Below are 18,025 nucleotides of genomic sequence, written 5' to 3'. Positions count from 1 at the left end.
GCTCTACAAATGTCCTCTACAGGCACACCTGTAGACAAAGCAGATGTAGCAGACCTTGCTCTAGTAGAATGAGCTCTCAAACCTTCAGGAGGTTCCTTACCCGCCAGAGAGTAGCATATCTTGATATACAAGACAATCCACCTTGATAGCGTGAGCTTGTGCACCGCTTTGCCTCTTCTGGCACCAACGAAGGCCACAAAGAGCTGGTCATCAACTCTGAACTCTCTGATTCTGTCAAAGTAGAAGCTCACCGCTCTCTTAGGGTCCAAACGGTGAAGTCTCTCCTCCTCCTTGGAAGGGTGAGGGGAAGGATAAAAGGTAGGGAGGGTAATAGACTGCCTCAAATGGAAATGGGTTACCACTTTAGGCAGAAAAGCAGCCCTGGTCCTAAGTACCATTCTTTCATCATGAGTGGTCAAGAATGGGGGCTTCGAACTGAGAGCTTGAAGCTCACTCTCCTCCTTGCTGAGGTGATCGCAATCAGAAAGACCGTTTTAAAAGACAAAAGTCCCAAGGGACACCTGTGCAAAGGCTCAAAAGGTGAACCCATTAAAAAAGTAAGCACAAGATTCAAGTCCTATTGAGGCATAATAAAAGGAGTAGGAGGAAATGTATTTGTAAGGCCCTTCAAAAACCTTAAAACAATAGGAGATTTGAATAATGAGGGCTGATCCGGCAGACAAAGTAATGCCGAAAGATAACCTTTGACTGCAGCTACAGCCATCCCTTGCTGTGCTAAAGAAAGTGCAAACTGCAGAATGTCAGACAATCGAGCCTTCAAAGGATCAACAAATTACTCCCCACACCATGAAACAAATTTGGACCACCTATAAGAGTAGATAGACTTCGTGGAATGAGGCTTGGCTGACAAGATGACATCCACCACGTCATGTGGGAGCGAAAAAGAATTTAGGTTGCCCCGTTCAATCTCCAGGTATAAAGGTGTAAGGTCTGGAGGTGGGGGTGTAGAACCTGCCCGTCCGACTGCGAGAGGAGGTCTGCCCTGAGAGGGAGACGGAGCGGCGGGCACGAGGAGAGGTGGAAAAGATCTGTGTACCACACCCTTCTTGGCCAATCCGGGGCGATCAATATGACTTGGGCCCGGTCTTGGCGAATCTTCCTCAGAACCCGAGGGTATGGGAGAAATCGTGTAAAGGAGTTGCGAACCCCAACTCAACTGAAACGCGTCCCCCCAAAGCCCCTGCATCAGATACTGGAGACTGCAGAATGACGGGCAGTGAGCATTCTCAAGAATGGCAAACAGGTCCACCTGAGGAGTTTCCCACATCCGAAAGACGTAATGAACCACCTCTGGATGAAGCCTCCACTCGTGGTCGGCCGAAAACCTCCAACTGAGATTGTCTGCATGTACGTTTAGAACACCGGCCAGATGATTTGCCATCAGACAAATCTGATGATCCTGAACCCAGGACCAGAGAGACAGAGCCTCTTTGCAGAGAAACTGCGACCCAACTCCTCCCTGCTTGCTGACATACCACATCGCGGTAGTGTTGTCCGTCAGGACTTGAACTGACTGACCGCGAAGGGAAGGGAGAAAGGCCTTGAGCGCCAGACGTATTGCCCGCAATTCTAAAAGGTTGATGTGAAGCAACCTTTTCTCTGGAGACCAAAGACCCCTGATCTCCAGATCCCCCAGATGAGCACCCCACCCTAGGGTGTATGCATCCGTTATCACTGTGGCCACCAATGGAGGCAGTTAAAAAGGCTTTCCTTGAGACAAATTGCCTTCCACGCCCACCAAGACAGATCCGCTGCAGCTTCTCTGGAGATCCTCACAGACTCCCTGAGATCTCCGTTGTGCTGATACCACTGCCTGCGGAGGCACCACTGGAGTGCCCTCATGTGCCAGCGTGCATGGTTGACCAACAGAATGCAGGAAGCCATCAGACCGAGCAGACGAAGGACCTTCAGGACTGGAATAACCGCTCCATTGTAGAATAAAGGAATCATTTCCTGTATGTCGCGAATCCTTTGTGGAGGAGGGAATGCCCGACACACAGTAGTATCCAGTACCGCACCTATGAACAGGTTGCGCTGGGAGGGCACCAGGTGAGATTTGGGTACATTTATCGAAAAGCCCAATCTGTACAACAACTGAGTTGTGACTTGCAGATGATGGAGCACCTTCTCTGGCGACTCCGCTTTGATAAGCCAGTCGTCCAGATAAGGGAATACTGGAATGCCCAACCTTCTGAGATGTGCTGCCACCACAGCCATCAGCTTAGTGAAGACTCGAGGTGCAGTAGTAAGACCAAACGGAAGGACCGCAAACTGGTAATGTTGCGATCCCACAGTGAAGTGGAGATACTTCCTGTGCGACTTTAGGATGGGAATATGAAAATACGCATCCTGCAAGTCGATCGACACCATCCAGTCTTCTTCCAGCATCGCTTGAAGAACCTGCGCAAGGGTGAGCATCTTGACCCTCTCCTCTTTCAGATAAAGGTTCAAGATCGTGAGATCAAACGGCAGATCTACCAAGGCAGCTTGGACTTCCGCAGAAAATTCAGAGGACTTCAGCCAGGCTTTTCTCCTGGAGGCAATAGACGAGCCCATAACTCTCACCACAGAGTCAGCTGTGCCCAAACCACTCTGGATGAATTGGCAAGCAGCAGCCTGAGTGTCAACAAGTACCTCATTACATTTCTGCCTATCCTCCTCTGAAATCTTAGGGGCTAATTGCTTTACAGAGTCCATCAAAGCATGGCTGTATCGCCCTAAGAGACAAGTGGCATTCGTTGACTTAAGAGCCATGCTAGCTGAAGAAAAGATTTTCTTTGCCGACTGATCATTGCTTTTTAGATTCCTTGTCCCCAGGCACCTGCGGAAAGGCACCTGCAGATTTCTTGGAGCATGCTGCCTGTACCACCAAGCTCTCGGGCAAAGGATGAGAAGATAAGAAGTCCGGGTCACCAGGAACCACCCTATTTCTCCCCGCGACAGCTTTCGAGACCGCTGGAGCTGTACGAGTTTTACGCCACACTTCCAAGATTGGCTCTGTCAACGCCTCATTGAAAGGAAGCATAGCCTCTATCACTGAAGACGGAGAGTGGAGAACTTCTGTTAAAATATTAGATTTAAATTCCGCAGTGGGAAGATTTAAATTCACGTTCTTTGTGACCACATGATATGGAGCCACATCTTTTGACGGGGCATCTGGAGCAGAAGATAACTCCTAATCTGGAGACAGTTCCAAGCCACTAGCTTCCCTCAACTCATCAAAGAAATACTCAGATTCCTGCAACTCGCCTTCTTCCATCTCCATCTCTCCGTATCTCCGTTCCTCCAGAAGCAGTTGAGTCTCCCTTCTCGACCTCTCCTTCCGGATCGGCGTCGGCGGATCCGCAACCGACGGAACCGCCGCCGGCGTCAAACTCGGCGCCGAAGGACCAGGCTGTAGCGAATGAGGTGGTCGAATAGGAACTGCCGCCGGTGAAGAAGGTATCGGCGTCGAAGACCTCGGCGGCGCCGGTAGATGCCAAGCTGGAGCTGGAGTCGGCATGAAAGGCATGAACGGAGTCGGAGCATACGTTTGTGGAACTCCAAGATTAAAAGCCATCGAACCCATGGGACCAACAGGTGCTCCAGAGGGGTACATGGCTCTCGAGAACACCCCATACATCGCATTTAAATAATGCGAAGGGTCTCGTCCCAGGCCCGGAAATGGAGGGTATGGACCCACCGGCTGCTCCTGAGGAGGCACAGGATTCAGCTCAACCTGTTCTTTGGCACGAGGAACCGGATCCAGTGCAGCAGGTGAAGGAAAAGATAATCCTTCCGATGTCGACGACTTGGCGACTTCGGGTCCGACTCCTTCTCCGAATGACGCCGAGACGCATGCTTCTTCTTCTTATGCTTCTTTTTTGACCTAGAAGCATGCCCCGAAGACGACCTCGAGCGAGACCTAGAACGCCTGGAGCGAGACTTTGATCTTTTCTTCTCCTTCTTGCCTTTTAACTTGGCAACCAGAAGTTTAGCCTCTCTCTCACAAAGCCTTCGGGTTCATTTTTCTGCAACTTGGACAACCCTGGACGTCGTGGTCAGATGACCCGCACCACACGCAATCTTCATGCGGATCCGTGAACGACATCATTTTACCGCACTCTCCACAGGGCTTGAAACTGGTCTTCTTCGACGACATCTTGAAAGAGTTACAAGAAAACACTGAAAACTCTTGACAGTAACACAGTAAAAATAGAGCTACCGAGGATCTCTAAAGAAACCTTTAGCTTCGACGACGCAGAAAAAAGGGAACTGATGTCATCAGGCCGACGTAGGCCTTTTAAGGAGTTGGTGACGTCAGCGGAGCCGCGCGCAATGCTGCGCTTCTGTGACGTCATCCACGTCGGCGTGAAGAGCTACAAAAGAATTTCTGAATGTTGCTAACGCAGGGGGATATTCACAAGGTGAGGAATCCACTGGCAGATGTATCCATCAGAAACAACTCACAGTACGCTGAAAGCTAAAGTTAGGTCTGGTTCAGGTCCAGGGAAGACAAGGAAAAGTATCAGAATAGGGTCACAGACAGGGTAGAGCAGAACTCTTATCTGAGATTCCCTCACAAATGACATACAATGAAAAATGTTCCATGGTGGCCTCTTAGAGGAGCAAGAAGCTCAGCACTTCCACCTCATTGGCTGAAGTATGTGTTGTTTCAATTGAGGTGGATGTGCTAATAAACAAACATTCCTATTAATTAATGTATATGGCAATTTTAACATTATTTACTGATATATTTAAGGTTGCAGATGATTCCCAATCTTGACAATAGGGAATGATTCACGCATTTGAATATTGGCAGGAAGCATTTAAGAGACCCTTTAATTTTAAGTATCAGAGGCAACATATTAAAGACGCAGGAAAGAGTCTAACCCCTGAAATATTCTTGATGTGCTCACAACAGTATAGAAACCAGTGCCACTCAGAAGATTTTTTATCCAGAGCGATTGAAATGCTGGATACATTTTTTCCTCAGAAGCCATGAGCAAGGAAAGTTTACCCATATATTATACAGAGAAAATATGCTAAGTGTTAATTTATCACTGGAAAAATATTTCAAACCCCCTCTCCATCCTCCTTTGTTAGATTTCTGTAAGAAAACAGGGCCTCCTTTGACAGTGGAAACCAAAATTACATGTGAGAAAGGTTTTGAATTACAGCCTAAACATCTAAAATGTTGTATGATGAAAGGTGGCAAAGGACAGAACCTTTAAGGTCCGTGTCCTGTCCATAGAACAGAAAGTGAATCTGAATAGTTCGACTGTCACTTTCTGACATTCAATGCAGTAAAGTTGCTTGGCTCTTTTTAATGAGGCCGTGCAGGGTTTCGGGGAACATGGCGGCCTGCTAGATGGACGGCCGCGGCAGCGCCCACCTCAATGCCTTACGAAATCGGGAGCTGAGGCTTCGGATATTTACTTTGCGATTCCTTCCTTTGTCCGCTACTTAAAACCTTCGAGGGGTTATGCCAGAAGCTGCGATGGCTGTTTTATCGGTGGAGTTCCGCTGGCGTCTGTGAGACGTTGGCCTGATATATGATGCTCACTAGTTCTAGTGATCACCTTGTATCAGTCCAAACAACCCTTATGGTGATTGGTTGTAAGTCAACCTTATAGACCAGCTATCCTAATGGTAGCATGGACAAAGCAGTCTTAGGCTAAACTCTTTTGGCATGTGAAGCCAGCTGTTTTACCACATATAACCCCTTGAATAACAAATGAAAGGACACCACATAGGTAGTTATGAAAATAAACAAGATATTTATTAACTAACATACACCTCTGAACTCTTTATGAGGTCAGAGGGCTAAGCACATGACAAGACTCTTAAGAAAAATACGTTAAGTTGCACGAGTTACAATGTTGCCCTAGGGGCGCAACAAACCATATCCTAAACAAGTGGTATAAGGAAGTCGATAGAAGGAATGGAGCTGTCCAGAGGCTGTAGGATCGCTGGGACTACACTATCCTAACTTTAGGTAAGTAATAGGAGGCCCACGGAACGCGTGTGCAGAGTGTGAACTCACACGCGAGATGCGTAACAACGTCTATGGACAGTACAGTTCAAGAGTAGATAGGACTAAAACGACTGTGAATCTGGACACTAGGAGAGTCAATCTACCCTTGAGCACCGAAATGCTCTTGTTACCTCACCCACAGGCTGCGGGTGCATAGGTGCAAAGTCGTGTCGGGTTTCTGCGTTGAAGTCTATGGAGCCTAGAAGAAAAGATGCTGCAGGCGACCAGGAGGAAGATGTCCGGTGTGATCCAAGGGTGGATCAGGAAAGCTGAAGACCTGAAAGCAGAGGGGACAATGTTCAAAGTCAATAGCCAGTGACTGGAGTGGAACCAGGAAGGAACCAGATGCTGTTGTCACGATCAGGTGAAGAGTGGACGCTTGACTCTGCAGCCACGTGGACCAGGAGGTGTCTTCGACGACCAGGATGGAGGCATGAGCTGTCCCACACAGGCTCTCGCTCTCGGCGGTGTTGGATCCAGATTCGGGGTCAACAGGCCTTGGCAAAGGCAACCCACGTGTTGAGTGGAATTGGCGTCTGGTGCGGACCAGGAGGGTCCGGGGTGCTTCTCCTTTGCAGGGAAGCGAGGGCCAGTCTGGAGCAACCAGACCAGCAGTGTGGATTTCAAGGATCGTCATCTAGGAGGGCACTAGCCAGCCGGCAAGCGACCAGACAACGCGTCGAGCAGCAATCAAGAAAAAGATCTCGTGGATGCTGGAGGGCTGATCTTCTGTGCAGGAGCTGCTCGGGGCTGGGACTTCTCAATCCCCAAAGCACTTCGTCGAGGATACCTCAGAAGTCGTGCTGGAAGCGAAGTGCAGTTTCTTCAAGATGGCCGGCCCCCGGTATCTCGTCGCACCCACGGATCTCAGCTGTGCTGCAGATGTAGGTAGAGGTCGGAGAGGTCTGGAAGTCCGGGTCTCGTCGGGCTTTGAAGCCTCGATCCACTTGGGAGGACGACAAAGTGAACCGCTGGAACGCTTGATGGTGCCTGCTTTTGCAGGGTGGACACTCCTGGCCCACAAGGGAGATTTCTTCAGTCTTCTGTGGAGCAGAATGTCGAAGTCCAGAGTTTCTTCTTGTAAAATCAATTCAGGATAATCTGTTTTGGAATGGGACCAGCTCCTACCTTTACCCTCCTAAAGGGGGCTGTACTTTCACTAGGTCCCTCCTATGAAAACCGGGAAGGGGGGTGGTTACACCCCCTATACTTGGTCCGGTTTCACGCCAGGGCTGGGGCTGGAGTGCCCCAGCAACTGGTTTGAGCCGGTGTATGCACAGGGCACCCTGTGTGCCCCAGGCATGTCTAATTCCTTTCAGGCCTGTCCTACCTAATACACAAAATCCAGTCTGGGGTGGTGCTAGCACCTCCCAAGGCAGGAAACCCTTTGTCCAGGCCTCCATCGCTGGAAGGACTCCCAGCAGCAGGAGGTCAGACTTGTATCTGGTGGCAGCATCCTTTTTGTGATGCTGAGGCTCGAGTTTAACTTTAACCGGGGTTCACAGTTAGGTACATGTCGTGTCCCTCTAGAAGGGTCGAATGCTACCCCCGTCGCCAGAATTGTCAAGGGGGTAGTATTCCAATTCGTATGACACCATACTGGACATGTTTTGATAATGCTATGCCAAAGTTAGCGATAACCGCGAGCACTTAAGAGTATATGGTATAGCGTTATCGTGGAAACAGCTAAAGGACTTGGTTCCGAAAGCTGCAGACAGGCTCAGCTCATGCTAGAGCACCATCTCACATAATTCCAAGCACTCTGCCTCCAGGATTGTTAAGGCCTGCCATAGGAGTGACTTATAGGAGGATATGTGTCCATTTTAGGTTTAGATATAGGTATACTATATCTAAAGCAAAGGGTGATTACACCACCTTGCCCCAGCTGATTGATCAGCCAGTTGTGTCAGATTTGGATGGCCAGCCAGGGGTGGCTTAATACATGCTGCAGCCCCTGGTAGGCCTTGGGTTCACTTATGCCCTGGGTATCTATGGTACACTGTACAAGGACTTACAAGAGTGACCCAATACCAATTGGTAAATGCACCTAAAGTACATGGATGTCAATTTAGAGAGAGAACAGCTAGGCTGTGGGTCTGATTAGCAGGCCCACAGCCAGGGAAAGTCGTAAACCAGTGAAGCAAAAAGCAAAAATCTGGGGTGACCATAGGATTGCAGACCCTACTCTCCTACAGCATCTTCCAACAGGGCTGAACGGGTGTGTGAAGACTGGAGGTGGGAGGAGGCTGCTCGGCTGCGGAGGCCGCGCAACGCTGCCTGCTTCTGGTCTTGTTCCTTGCTTGGCACAGAGCACACCAAGCCTGAGCTTGGAGTCACCGTAATCAGCAAGATAAGTGGGCTGCCAAATTTTCTGCTATATGGGAGTACGGGGAGGCTCGGTGAGAGGCTTGATGGAAGTAAATCAATTTGGGGAGAGTCCATGCTTTTAGGGCTGTCGAGTATCGGCTTTTCTCCTGTTCTTATTATCCGTGTTGTATGGAGGTGGAGGTGGAGGTGGAGGTGGAGAGTAATAGGATAGAGGTGCCAGACACGGAAGAAAAAATGAAATCAGGTCTCCCCCACCCTGTGCCTCCCAAAGTGAATCGTTATACTCTAAGGGCCAGGGCTGCTCATACATTGTAAAATTCTGACATCATTTTGCCAATAGTGACTCCCAGGAAGTCTCCTCCTATTTTAGCGACGGGAGACAAGGGTCTACAGAAGAGACAAGGTGTAGCTAAAAGAGAGGCTGAAGCAGATGTGGATATGGAGGTGGAGACAGGTATAGAGTCAAGAGAGGCCCCAAAAAGCAGACGGAGAAGTAGAGGGAAGAAGAAAATTGTTTTTAAAAATAAAATAACCCCTTCTCTAAAGACCTACCAGAGAGTCATGTCTTCTACAAACAGCATGAGCAGCGCGGCTGACTTAAACACCCGAAAGGGAAAGGAAGAAGGGCTGTCTAAAATTAGGGTTAAACCTAAAACCAAAACTAAGGCGCCAACCGGCGACAGCAAGGCTTCCCCCCGTTAACTCCATTTCAGCAATGTAAGCAGAGGGAAATCAGGCAGCCTATTGGGAGCCCCCTTCAGACATCACCTGGATCCTACCCTGGAGTGACTCTATCTAACAGATTTAATGCTCTAGAAGTTCAGGATGTGCAGCCCTATCCCCCTCAAGAAGATCTGCATGAGAAGTCATCTGAGGACGAAACTGTCACTATGGATGCCACTAAGGGAAGTACCAATATGATGAGTGAACCTGGGGGTGTGCAGTCAGAGCAGGTCGGAAACAGGATTAGGGGTGCATACCCTCTCAGACATCTTAATTGCAATGAAGGGGGAGATGACTAGCGGCTTTAAAATCTCAGAGACGAATCAGGCGGATCTGGCAAATAGATTTTCGGTTTCTGAAGCTAACCAGGCAGCAATTAAATCCTCCTGTGAGGCAATGGCTCAGGAATTAGAGGAGGTGGCCGCGAGAACTGATCAAATAGAGGCAGAGTTACCAGTAATCAAGAAAGCAATTAAGTCTGCCACAGCGGATATGGCAAAGTTGGCAATCCAGAATAAATCATTGAAAGACGACTTGGAGAGGTTGGAAAACCATTCGCGGAAAAATAATCTGAGACTCCTAAGCATACCAAAGAACCTTGAGGAGTTGGGTCTTAAGGGATTTATAATCTCGCTGCTGCAAAGGACAGTCCTCCAAGGTGTATCGGATGTAAATCTGTCTTCAGAGATCCAAAGGGTTCATCAGGACCCCTTTAGGAAAAAACCTGGTCAACATAAGCCTAGGAAGATCTTGGTCAACTTCCTCTCGTATACGGTTAAAGAATAGATTTTGTCTGCAGGTCTGAAGGGAGGGTCGATTTCCTTCTCACTTACAGGTCTTGAGCCATTTTCGTTTCAGATAAGGTCTGACATATCCCACGTAACGGCCACCAAGCAATGGGAGCTAGGAGCAAGATGGAGGAGTCAAAAAGCCTGGGGGTGAATGCCCAGTTAAGATTCGCAGCCCAGTTAAGAACTATGTACAACAACAAAATGCGCCTCTTTCGTACAACTGAGGAAGTGGACGGATTTATGGAGAAGGTTAGAGAGGAGAAAGCAGGGAAATAACCCTATTAAACTAAACTAAAACATGGGTAGAAAAGCGACTTAGAAAGAATGTTTTTTTTTTCTCTCAATTCCGTTTAGTTTTTTTTGTGCTATGAGGTGGGCGCAGCCATATAGGTTCGCTATTCAAGAAGGGAGGGTTCCTCATGAGAGTTTAGGGGCACAGCAGGGTGGGGGGTGGGGTAGGGGAGCACAGGGTGGGGAGCAAGAGGATAAAATGAAAAAATACTCATCTCACTTTAGGAATTTATTGTAGAGACGAGTTGTTTCTGACAGGGGATTTCTGACAAATGGCAGGAGGGATGGCACAATATAGAAAAAAGGGCGTTATCTCCTGGAATGTTAATGGTTTGAGATGCCCAAGGAGGCAGAGATTGATTATGAAATATTTAGAGCTTTCTGAGGCGCACATATGTATCTTACAGGAGACACACCTAACCGCCGAATAATCAAAAAAATTGTTCTCTAACACCTCCTGGGTGGAGAGCTTTTGTTTCTCTAGTCAAACCATAAACAACCGGGGAGTGGCGATTGTAATAAAGAAAGGGTTGATGTGTTCTATTAATTCGATTCAGACAGATCAAACAGGGAGATGGATAATAGCACGTTTAAGCATTGAGGGTAAGGAGTTGACCTGTGCCTCATTTTATGGTCCAAATGTTGACGATGCATCTTACATCTCCAAACTTTATTTCAAATTGATTCTGGAGAGTCTGCCATTGATCGTCGGGGGAGATTTTAACGTCCTCCTGGACCCCCTTAAAGATAGGTCAAATCAAAACCACTATGTTGGGGCACCCCATATCCGCCGAGAAATGAAAAATGTGATTCATGACCTTGACCTCGTAGATGCCTGGAGAGGGATGATTGGAGAGGTTGCTGGGTTTACTTTTCATAGTAAAAAAACACCACTTCTCAAGAATTGACTATATATTAGTGACTAAAGAAATCTTGACTGAAACATCTTCAATATTCATTCTTCCCTTTCTTCTTTCAGACCATGCCCCTGTGTTGTTTTCTTATAACGTAACGACCAACGCAATTCCGCCTCGGTGGACACTTAACAGGGTAAAGTTGGAGGATTCTGACATTATTCAGAATATTAAAGTATCATCCACAGAGATTTTCGAGATCAATGTAGGCTCTACGAGCATGGAGATAGTTAGGGATGCCTTTAAGGCTAATTTAAGGGGTCGGCTTCATGGCCTTATATGTTCTAAAAATCGATCTGAAAGTCAGGAGATTAAAATGATGGAAGGTAAAATTAAAAGCTTACAGGCTGCCCTGGTCAGTATAACAAGGGGGCCTATAGAAAGGACGATAAAGGTACAGGAAGATCTTGACCTAGCAAGAAAAGACCTCAGAGGTAAGCTGGAGGATAAATGTGAGGCCCAATGGGTAAATAAGAACATGGAGAACTACGAGTATGGCGAGTTGACCGGTGCCTTGCTTGCATGGAAAGCCAGATCCGAGTGTATTAAAAATAACATCAGTGAACTTATTATATATGAGGAGGGGGATAGATCCATAGATATTGTAGACATTACCAACTGCTTGCTCTCCCTTTTTTCAAACTTATATAAAGAAAATATGTCTCCCTCACAACACCAAATTCGGACATGGCTGAGTACTAAAATTCTGTCTTCCCTTACGCAAACAGGTAAAGAGCTTCTGGATTCCCCGATCTCCTTAGAAGAGATAGGCACCCAAATTAGGCTTTTAAAAAATAAGAAAGCATCTGGCCTGGATGCCCTCCCAAATGAGGTATATAAACATCTAGCCGATGAGGTTACTCCAGTTTTAGGAACCTTGGTATAATCAATTTATAATCCTACAGGGAAAGTCCCCAGCTCCTGGAGAGAGGCAACCATTGTTTTAATACCTAAGCCCGGGAAGAATCCTTTGAGAGCTGACTCCTATCGTCCGATCTCCCTGCTGAATTTCGACTATAAAATCTTTATGGGTATATTAGCAGGGAGATTGACCAAATTGGCCCCCGGATTGGTCAATTTTGACCAGAAGGGATTTTTAAATGGACGATACATACAGGAGCAAACGCAGCTTCTTATAGGTAATATCGATCTTGCCACAGCTAGAGCGGACCCCTTGGCGGTAATTGCCTAGATGCCGCCAAGGCATTCGATCGAGTATGTTGGTCCTATCTTTGGGAGGTATTGGAAACAATGGGTTGTGGGCCGGTGTTTATCCACACTCTAAGACAGTGCTTTGAAGGAGCCTCAGCTAAGATCTTGATCAATGGCTCACTCACCCCTAGTTTTGAGATACAGAGGGGAACTAGGCAGGGGTGTCCCCTATCGCCCCTGCTGTTTGACCTATATATAGAGCCGTTGGCCCAGGAAATAAGGCTAGACGAACAAATCCTTCCCTTTAAATCTAGGCAGTACTCGTCAAAAATTGTGTTATATGCGGGCAATATTATCCTCTACACAAGGGATGCAGCAGTAAACATTCCAAGGGTTGAGACCCTCTTGGGGGAATTGGCCTAATTTCCGGCTATCTGGCCAATTCCTCCAAGACGGAGGTAATGTGCTGGAATATCGAGCAGTGGAGGGGCCAAGCCAGCACGGAATTCGAATATCTAGGCATCACGATTGTGAAAGATCTTGACAGAATTGCACCTTTGAATCTAGGGAAAGTTACTAAGGAACTAGATTGTCTGTTTGCTAGATGGAAGAATCTCCCCTTAACCATATTCGGTAAGGTAAATCTGGTTAAGATGACCATCCTTCCCAAACTAACTTATATTTTCAATGCCATCCCCTTGGCATTCCCACAGCAGGCCATTAAGAAAATACAAAGTAAGATAGGGAGTTTTATATGGGGAAATAAAGGAGTGAGACTGTCATGGAAGAAATGAAGGCGGCAGTTGGTTAAGGGCGGGCTTGCCCTTTCAGACATTAGCTGGTATCTGGTAGCATTTCAATTTAAGGCCACACGAATGCTCTTGGCTAATCCGGGAGGTTCAGTATGGGGATTGTTGCTTGAAGAGTTGGTTAAGAATGAGGGGGGCGATAGCACAGAAGGGTTTCTATGCAAATTTGGGGCACCAAAGTTTTTCAAGAAAGTGCGTTTGAAGGTTCTAAGGAATGCACTTGAAACCTGGTTGAAAGTAAGGACTAGGAGCGGGATAAGTTACTATTCAGACTACGCCCCTGTCTGGGATTCACCAGGGACCCCCTGTGTCTTAAGGATGGGTTGGCTGTATCTATTAGGAGAGCTGGAGTCTCTATTTGGTCAGACCTGGGGGACCTGAATGGAATACACCCTTGGGAGGTACTAAGAGCCAGAATAGGTACTGGTTTATCCAGATTTACATTTTTACAACTAAAATCGTGGCTAGAGGGGGAGATCGGGGAGATAAGGAGAGATTCGGATTTAGAACTTCTTTGTCTATCACCGCAACCGTTGAAGAAAGAAGTCTCAATCTGGTATAGGAAGCTGGTGGAAGCAGACAATCAGATTATCCCAACGCAGGCCTCCGCATGGAATCAATCGCCCTTTGAGTCCACTATAGGGGATCTCTTAGAACCTTCCTTAACACTTCTCTACAAATATACTAAATCTGCCAGTTTAAAAAAGAATCACTTCTTTGAACAACAGAATATACTACACCCCAGCAGAAATTGCGAAGTTTGTGGCTACCCCGGTGCCGAAATGCTACAGATGTATGGCCCCTAAAGCGGACACATTCATGTTTTTTTTGAGTGCCCGGTATTGGTCCCGTTTTGGGAAGGGGTGGGGAACTTTCTTCGTAAGATTTTTGATTTGAACATAGCAGTAAATGTCTCTGGTCTTCTTTGTCGATGATCGCATTTCAACAAAGGACCTCGCAGGGATGGACAGAGGACTATTGCTATGTCTTATTCTGCTGGCCCGTTGGGAAATCTGTGCAAAATGGAAAGATCCTAGACCCCCAAGAACGGAAGAGTGGCTTCAATCAGCATTGGCAATGGCCAGCCTCGACCGTGCTGGCTTAGGCAGCACACAGAGTAATCTTTGGCAACCCCTTGTGAGCATGGTTCAGGAATTAAGGTTGCTTAGGTAAACAGTAGCTTGGGCACCCGGTCCTATGATTACACCTTAACTCTGGTAAAAGGGAATTGGTCGGGCGACCTAAGCAACTGCAGTTGGCCGTAGGGAGCCCAGAGATGCAACAACGGCTGTAACACTCTGCTATACGCTTATAGGTGAGATGAGGACAAAAAAAGAAAAAGAGAAAAAAAAAAAGAGGCTGTTTTCTTGTTTTTATATTCTTGAGTGTATGGATTTATTTCCTATACTAAAAGCTAAAACATGTTCCCCTTAATAGGCAATGCCTTTCTTTATATTTGAAGAGTGTTTTGTCTCTCTTCTAAAGGTGATCCGGAACCGGCACTTGTTTGGAGATGTTCAATGTTTAAGAATATAAATGAATATCTCATGATGTAGAAATAGAAAATACATGGATGAAGGGTCAGCTTTCAAAGAAGTTATTCTTTCACAGAAAACGAAATGTAAGCTTCCAATGAGGATGTGCTATGTGAAATCTTGATGAAATCAGGAACGTCCAAAATATCACACAGACAACCTGGACATGTTATATATGCTTCAGACAGCATACACTGCCAGGCTGCAAATAACGAATTTGCGACACTAAACAGGGTCTCAGACTGGATAGCTAAAGCAGAATTAAGTATATATATCTAAATGTGAAAATGGCACACAGAAACACCAGTATGGTTTCACACGCAAGTTGTGCTTTTTATAAACATTTGAACTGATGAATATGTGAATGAAAATAACTTGGAAATGTTAGCAGCCAGCAAGTTTGTCTGTTTTTCTAAATGCAATTACAAAAATGCAAGGGTACTACCAATTGATGAACGTTTACGCTATAGTTAATTATAACTTGTCCACAAAGAAATGATTACTAAGAACAGGGAATTCCTAAAACGTACCTGGAATTAATTTCCTTCTAGCCATGGCAGCGGCTCTGTGAGACTCGTACTCTACAAAAGCAAAACCTCGATTTTTTGTTTTGTCAGTGGCACTCGGATAGACTATGACATCAACAACTCCTTCGGTAACTTTTTTCATTTCATCAAATATTTCTTCTTTTTTCTTTTCTTTTGGAATTGCTCCAATAAACAACCGGCAATTGTCCAAGCTTACACATACACCAATAAATTTACCAGGACGTATCTCGTAATTATTAAGCATTCTGATGGCGAGTTGAGCTTCTTCCTTGGTTGTGTACATCACAAATGCATATCCACGGTTCTCCCCGCTGAACTCCATCATGAGTCTAAACTCGTAAATCTTTCCAGCCCTTTCAAAAACTGGAACAAGTTCATCTTCATACATGTCACGAGGAATCTTACCCACAAAAACTTCACAGCCACGAGGGGGCGGAGGGCCATCCCACCCTAAAATAAAAATAAAAAAAGAAGCATAATAGCATAATTTGCTCATCTCAAATTACACTTCCCATATGCATGCATTCTTCAACAAGGTACAACTTTCTGAATTTCAGTAAGTGCTGCTCAGAATGCGTGCAACCTGTTATATGAGTTAATTGAGCACTTAGGCAAAGGCTTGTATAAACGATGCTCACTGTCGACAAGTCAACCTTATCCTTCTGAAACACAACCAATCAAGAGGCATTAATTAGTTTAGTTTTAATGAACATAACGGCTCAACAGTTCCGATGAAATGGAAGGAACGGAAAATGAGTGATTGCCTATAGACAAATGCATAAATAAGATAGTTATTATTATACATATACATTACTTGTTTTCTCCTGTAAATTATCTTAAATAGGTTCTCACACTGAGAATAAATCTCATAATAATGGCATACTTGAGACTGGAAAAAAGAAAAAGTTACTTATCTCTGGATCCATTCATTCTAAAGAACTGCACAATTGGAAATAGCACTACTGTGTAGCCAACACTTGAAGCTAGCCAACACAACCTAGAGCGAGCAAAGGAAAGGATTTTAAAACTCCTAAGACTTCCCTAGATCCACCATCGCCAAATGTGCCCCAGAGAGAAATCTTTATTCATAATCCTTCAGTTCTTCCAATAATGGCATGGGATAGACCTCCAGTTAGTAAGTCGGACTCTTGTGGCTTAAATTCGCTATCTAGCTCTAGTTTTGGGCGATTCTGGGTATCCCACTATCTTGAAGGAGGAGGCCATCGTTGGTTTAGTGTCTGATGTGCTGCCCACAACTCCACGATGTAGGGGAATCAGCTAAGCGTCCGATCCAGCGCCAAATGCAGGTGTGTCTGGGCCATCAGCTTCCCAGAAGCGCCGGACATGCTGCCCGTTTTTTGGTCCCCCATAACAAATACCCATGAGAGGAATCAGGTGAATATTAATTGTGGGAGGAGGAGCAATTGTACAAAAGAAGATACAGATATGGTAGGGAGGTGTAAAGGACTCATTTCATTGTAACTGAAGTCTGTTTACATTGTTTATTCACATGTTCATATGCTGCATTCTGTATTCTATTTCTTGCTGTTCTTTGCCAAAGGGACGCGCACCTCCAAACATGTTTATCTTTGAAGGTGCATCGCTTGTGGTGCTTTCCTTTGTTGAAGCACTTAACAGTTGAATTAACCATTCAACAGTATGCTTCAATGAAGAAGGACGTACTCCCGTGAATAGCTGCAGTGCCTTAATAAACTTTAAGTTGGAACTTACCTGAAGAAGTTTCTTCTTTCCTTCAATATTGTTTATCGGTACATTTCACAATTGGCGACGAGGATGGGATGAGCATCCACGATTATGTTTGGTGGAATAAGAGAGCTTTAGTCAAGTTATTATCTGTAAAGGCCAACTAAATTCTTACCTCTATACATTGTCTTGTAAACAATTATGATTGCTCACATTTTCCTATAGGTTCTTTCTCTGATACCTCCACCAACTCCATTCACCACAATTTTAAAGATCACACCTCTTCCACATTTTCCACTCGTTCAGTTTCAAGTGGTAATAAACATGTTTGTTCTAATAATCTTACTGATGTTATTTCATCAAACCAAGCAACCTCCACTACTTCTTTTCCTTCAGTTTCAAACTCGCATAGATCTTTTCGTAATTATTTAATTCCTACAAAGTTTAAGGATTCTTTATATGTCCTAATTCAACATTTTCTTTCCACAGGTTAAGTCTGAGTTGATGTAAAGGACTCATTTCATTGTAATTGAAGTCTGTTTTCATTTATTTCTTGGTGTTCTTTGCCTACGGCACAAGCACCTCCAAACATGTTTATGTTTGAAGGAGCATCTCTCATTGTGCTTTCCTTCGTTGAAGCACTTAACAGTTGAAATAACCATTCAACAGTTATGCTTCAATGAAGGGCATACTCCTGTGAATAGGTGCAGTGCCTTAATAAACTTCACGTTGGAACTTACCTGAAGACGTTTCTTCTTTGCTTCAATATTATTTATCGGCACATTTCACAGGAGGGTGTTTAGACACAATATCAGGTTTAAAATAGTGGAAGGCATAAATATCGGAAATTAAATATTGTGACACAAATATCTTCATGCACAAATATCATTGACAAGAACATCGTTTTTTGAGGTAAGTAATATAGTTTTATAGGATATCCATGTTTTTAATATCATTTTCAGTAATATAGTTGTTATAAGTATTATGTTCTATTGATTTTAATATGTTTTAGTTTATATAGTAATTTTACGTTACTACTGTTTAAATACATGTTATAATTTTTCATGTTAATTAATAACTTTTATTTAAGAGTTTAACATTTTTTCTACATTCATGGGGTTACTCATATATGTAATATGTTTGAAGTGAAGTACTTTCCCTATTCTTGCTTGGACTACAGTAGGAACAGTCAA

General features: G+C 45.2%; 1 protein-coding gene across 2 annotated transcripts in view; it reads right to left on the bottom strand.

The window, feature by feature from the left end:
* Positions 1-18,025, bottom strand: part of RBM46 (RNA binding motif protein 46) — a 442,778-nt gene that overhangs the window by 382,693 nt on the left and 42,060 nt on the right. For both annotated transcript variants that reach the window (XM_086963306.1, XM_086963305.1), the window contains exon 3: positions 15,111-15,578. In XM_086963306.1, the coding sequence (XP_086819432.1) occupies positions 15,111-15,578 (468 nt within the window). The remainder of the gene's footprint in view (positions 1-15,110; positions 15,579-18,025) is intronic.

The sequence above is a fragment of the Lissotriton vulgaris genome, chromosome 3_1 (assembly GCF_964263255.1).
Source record: "Lissotriton vulgaris chromosome 3_1, aLisVul1.2, whole genome shotgun sequence".
In the NCBI taxonomy this organism is placed as follows: domain Eukaryota; kingdom Metazoa; phylum Chordata; class Amphibia; order Caudata; family Salamandridae; genus Lissotriton; species Lissotriton vulgaris.
Note: the sequence above shows the minus strand (reverse complement) of the source record. Positions and strands in the feature narration are given on the sequence as shown.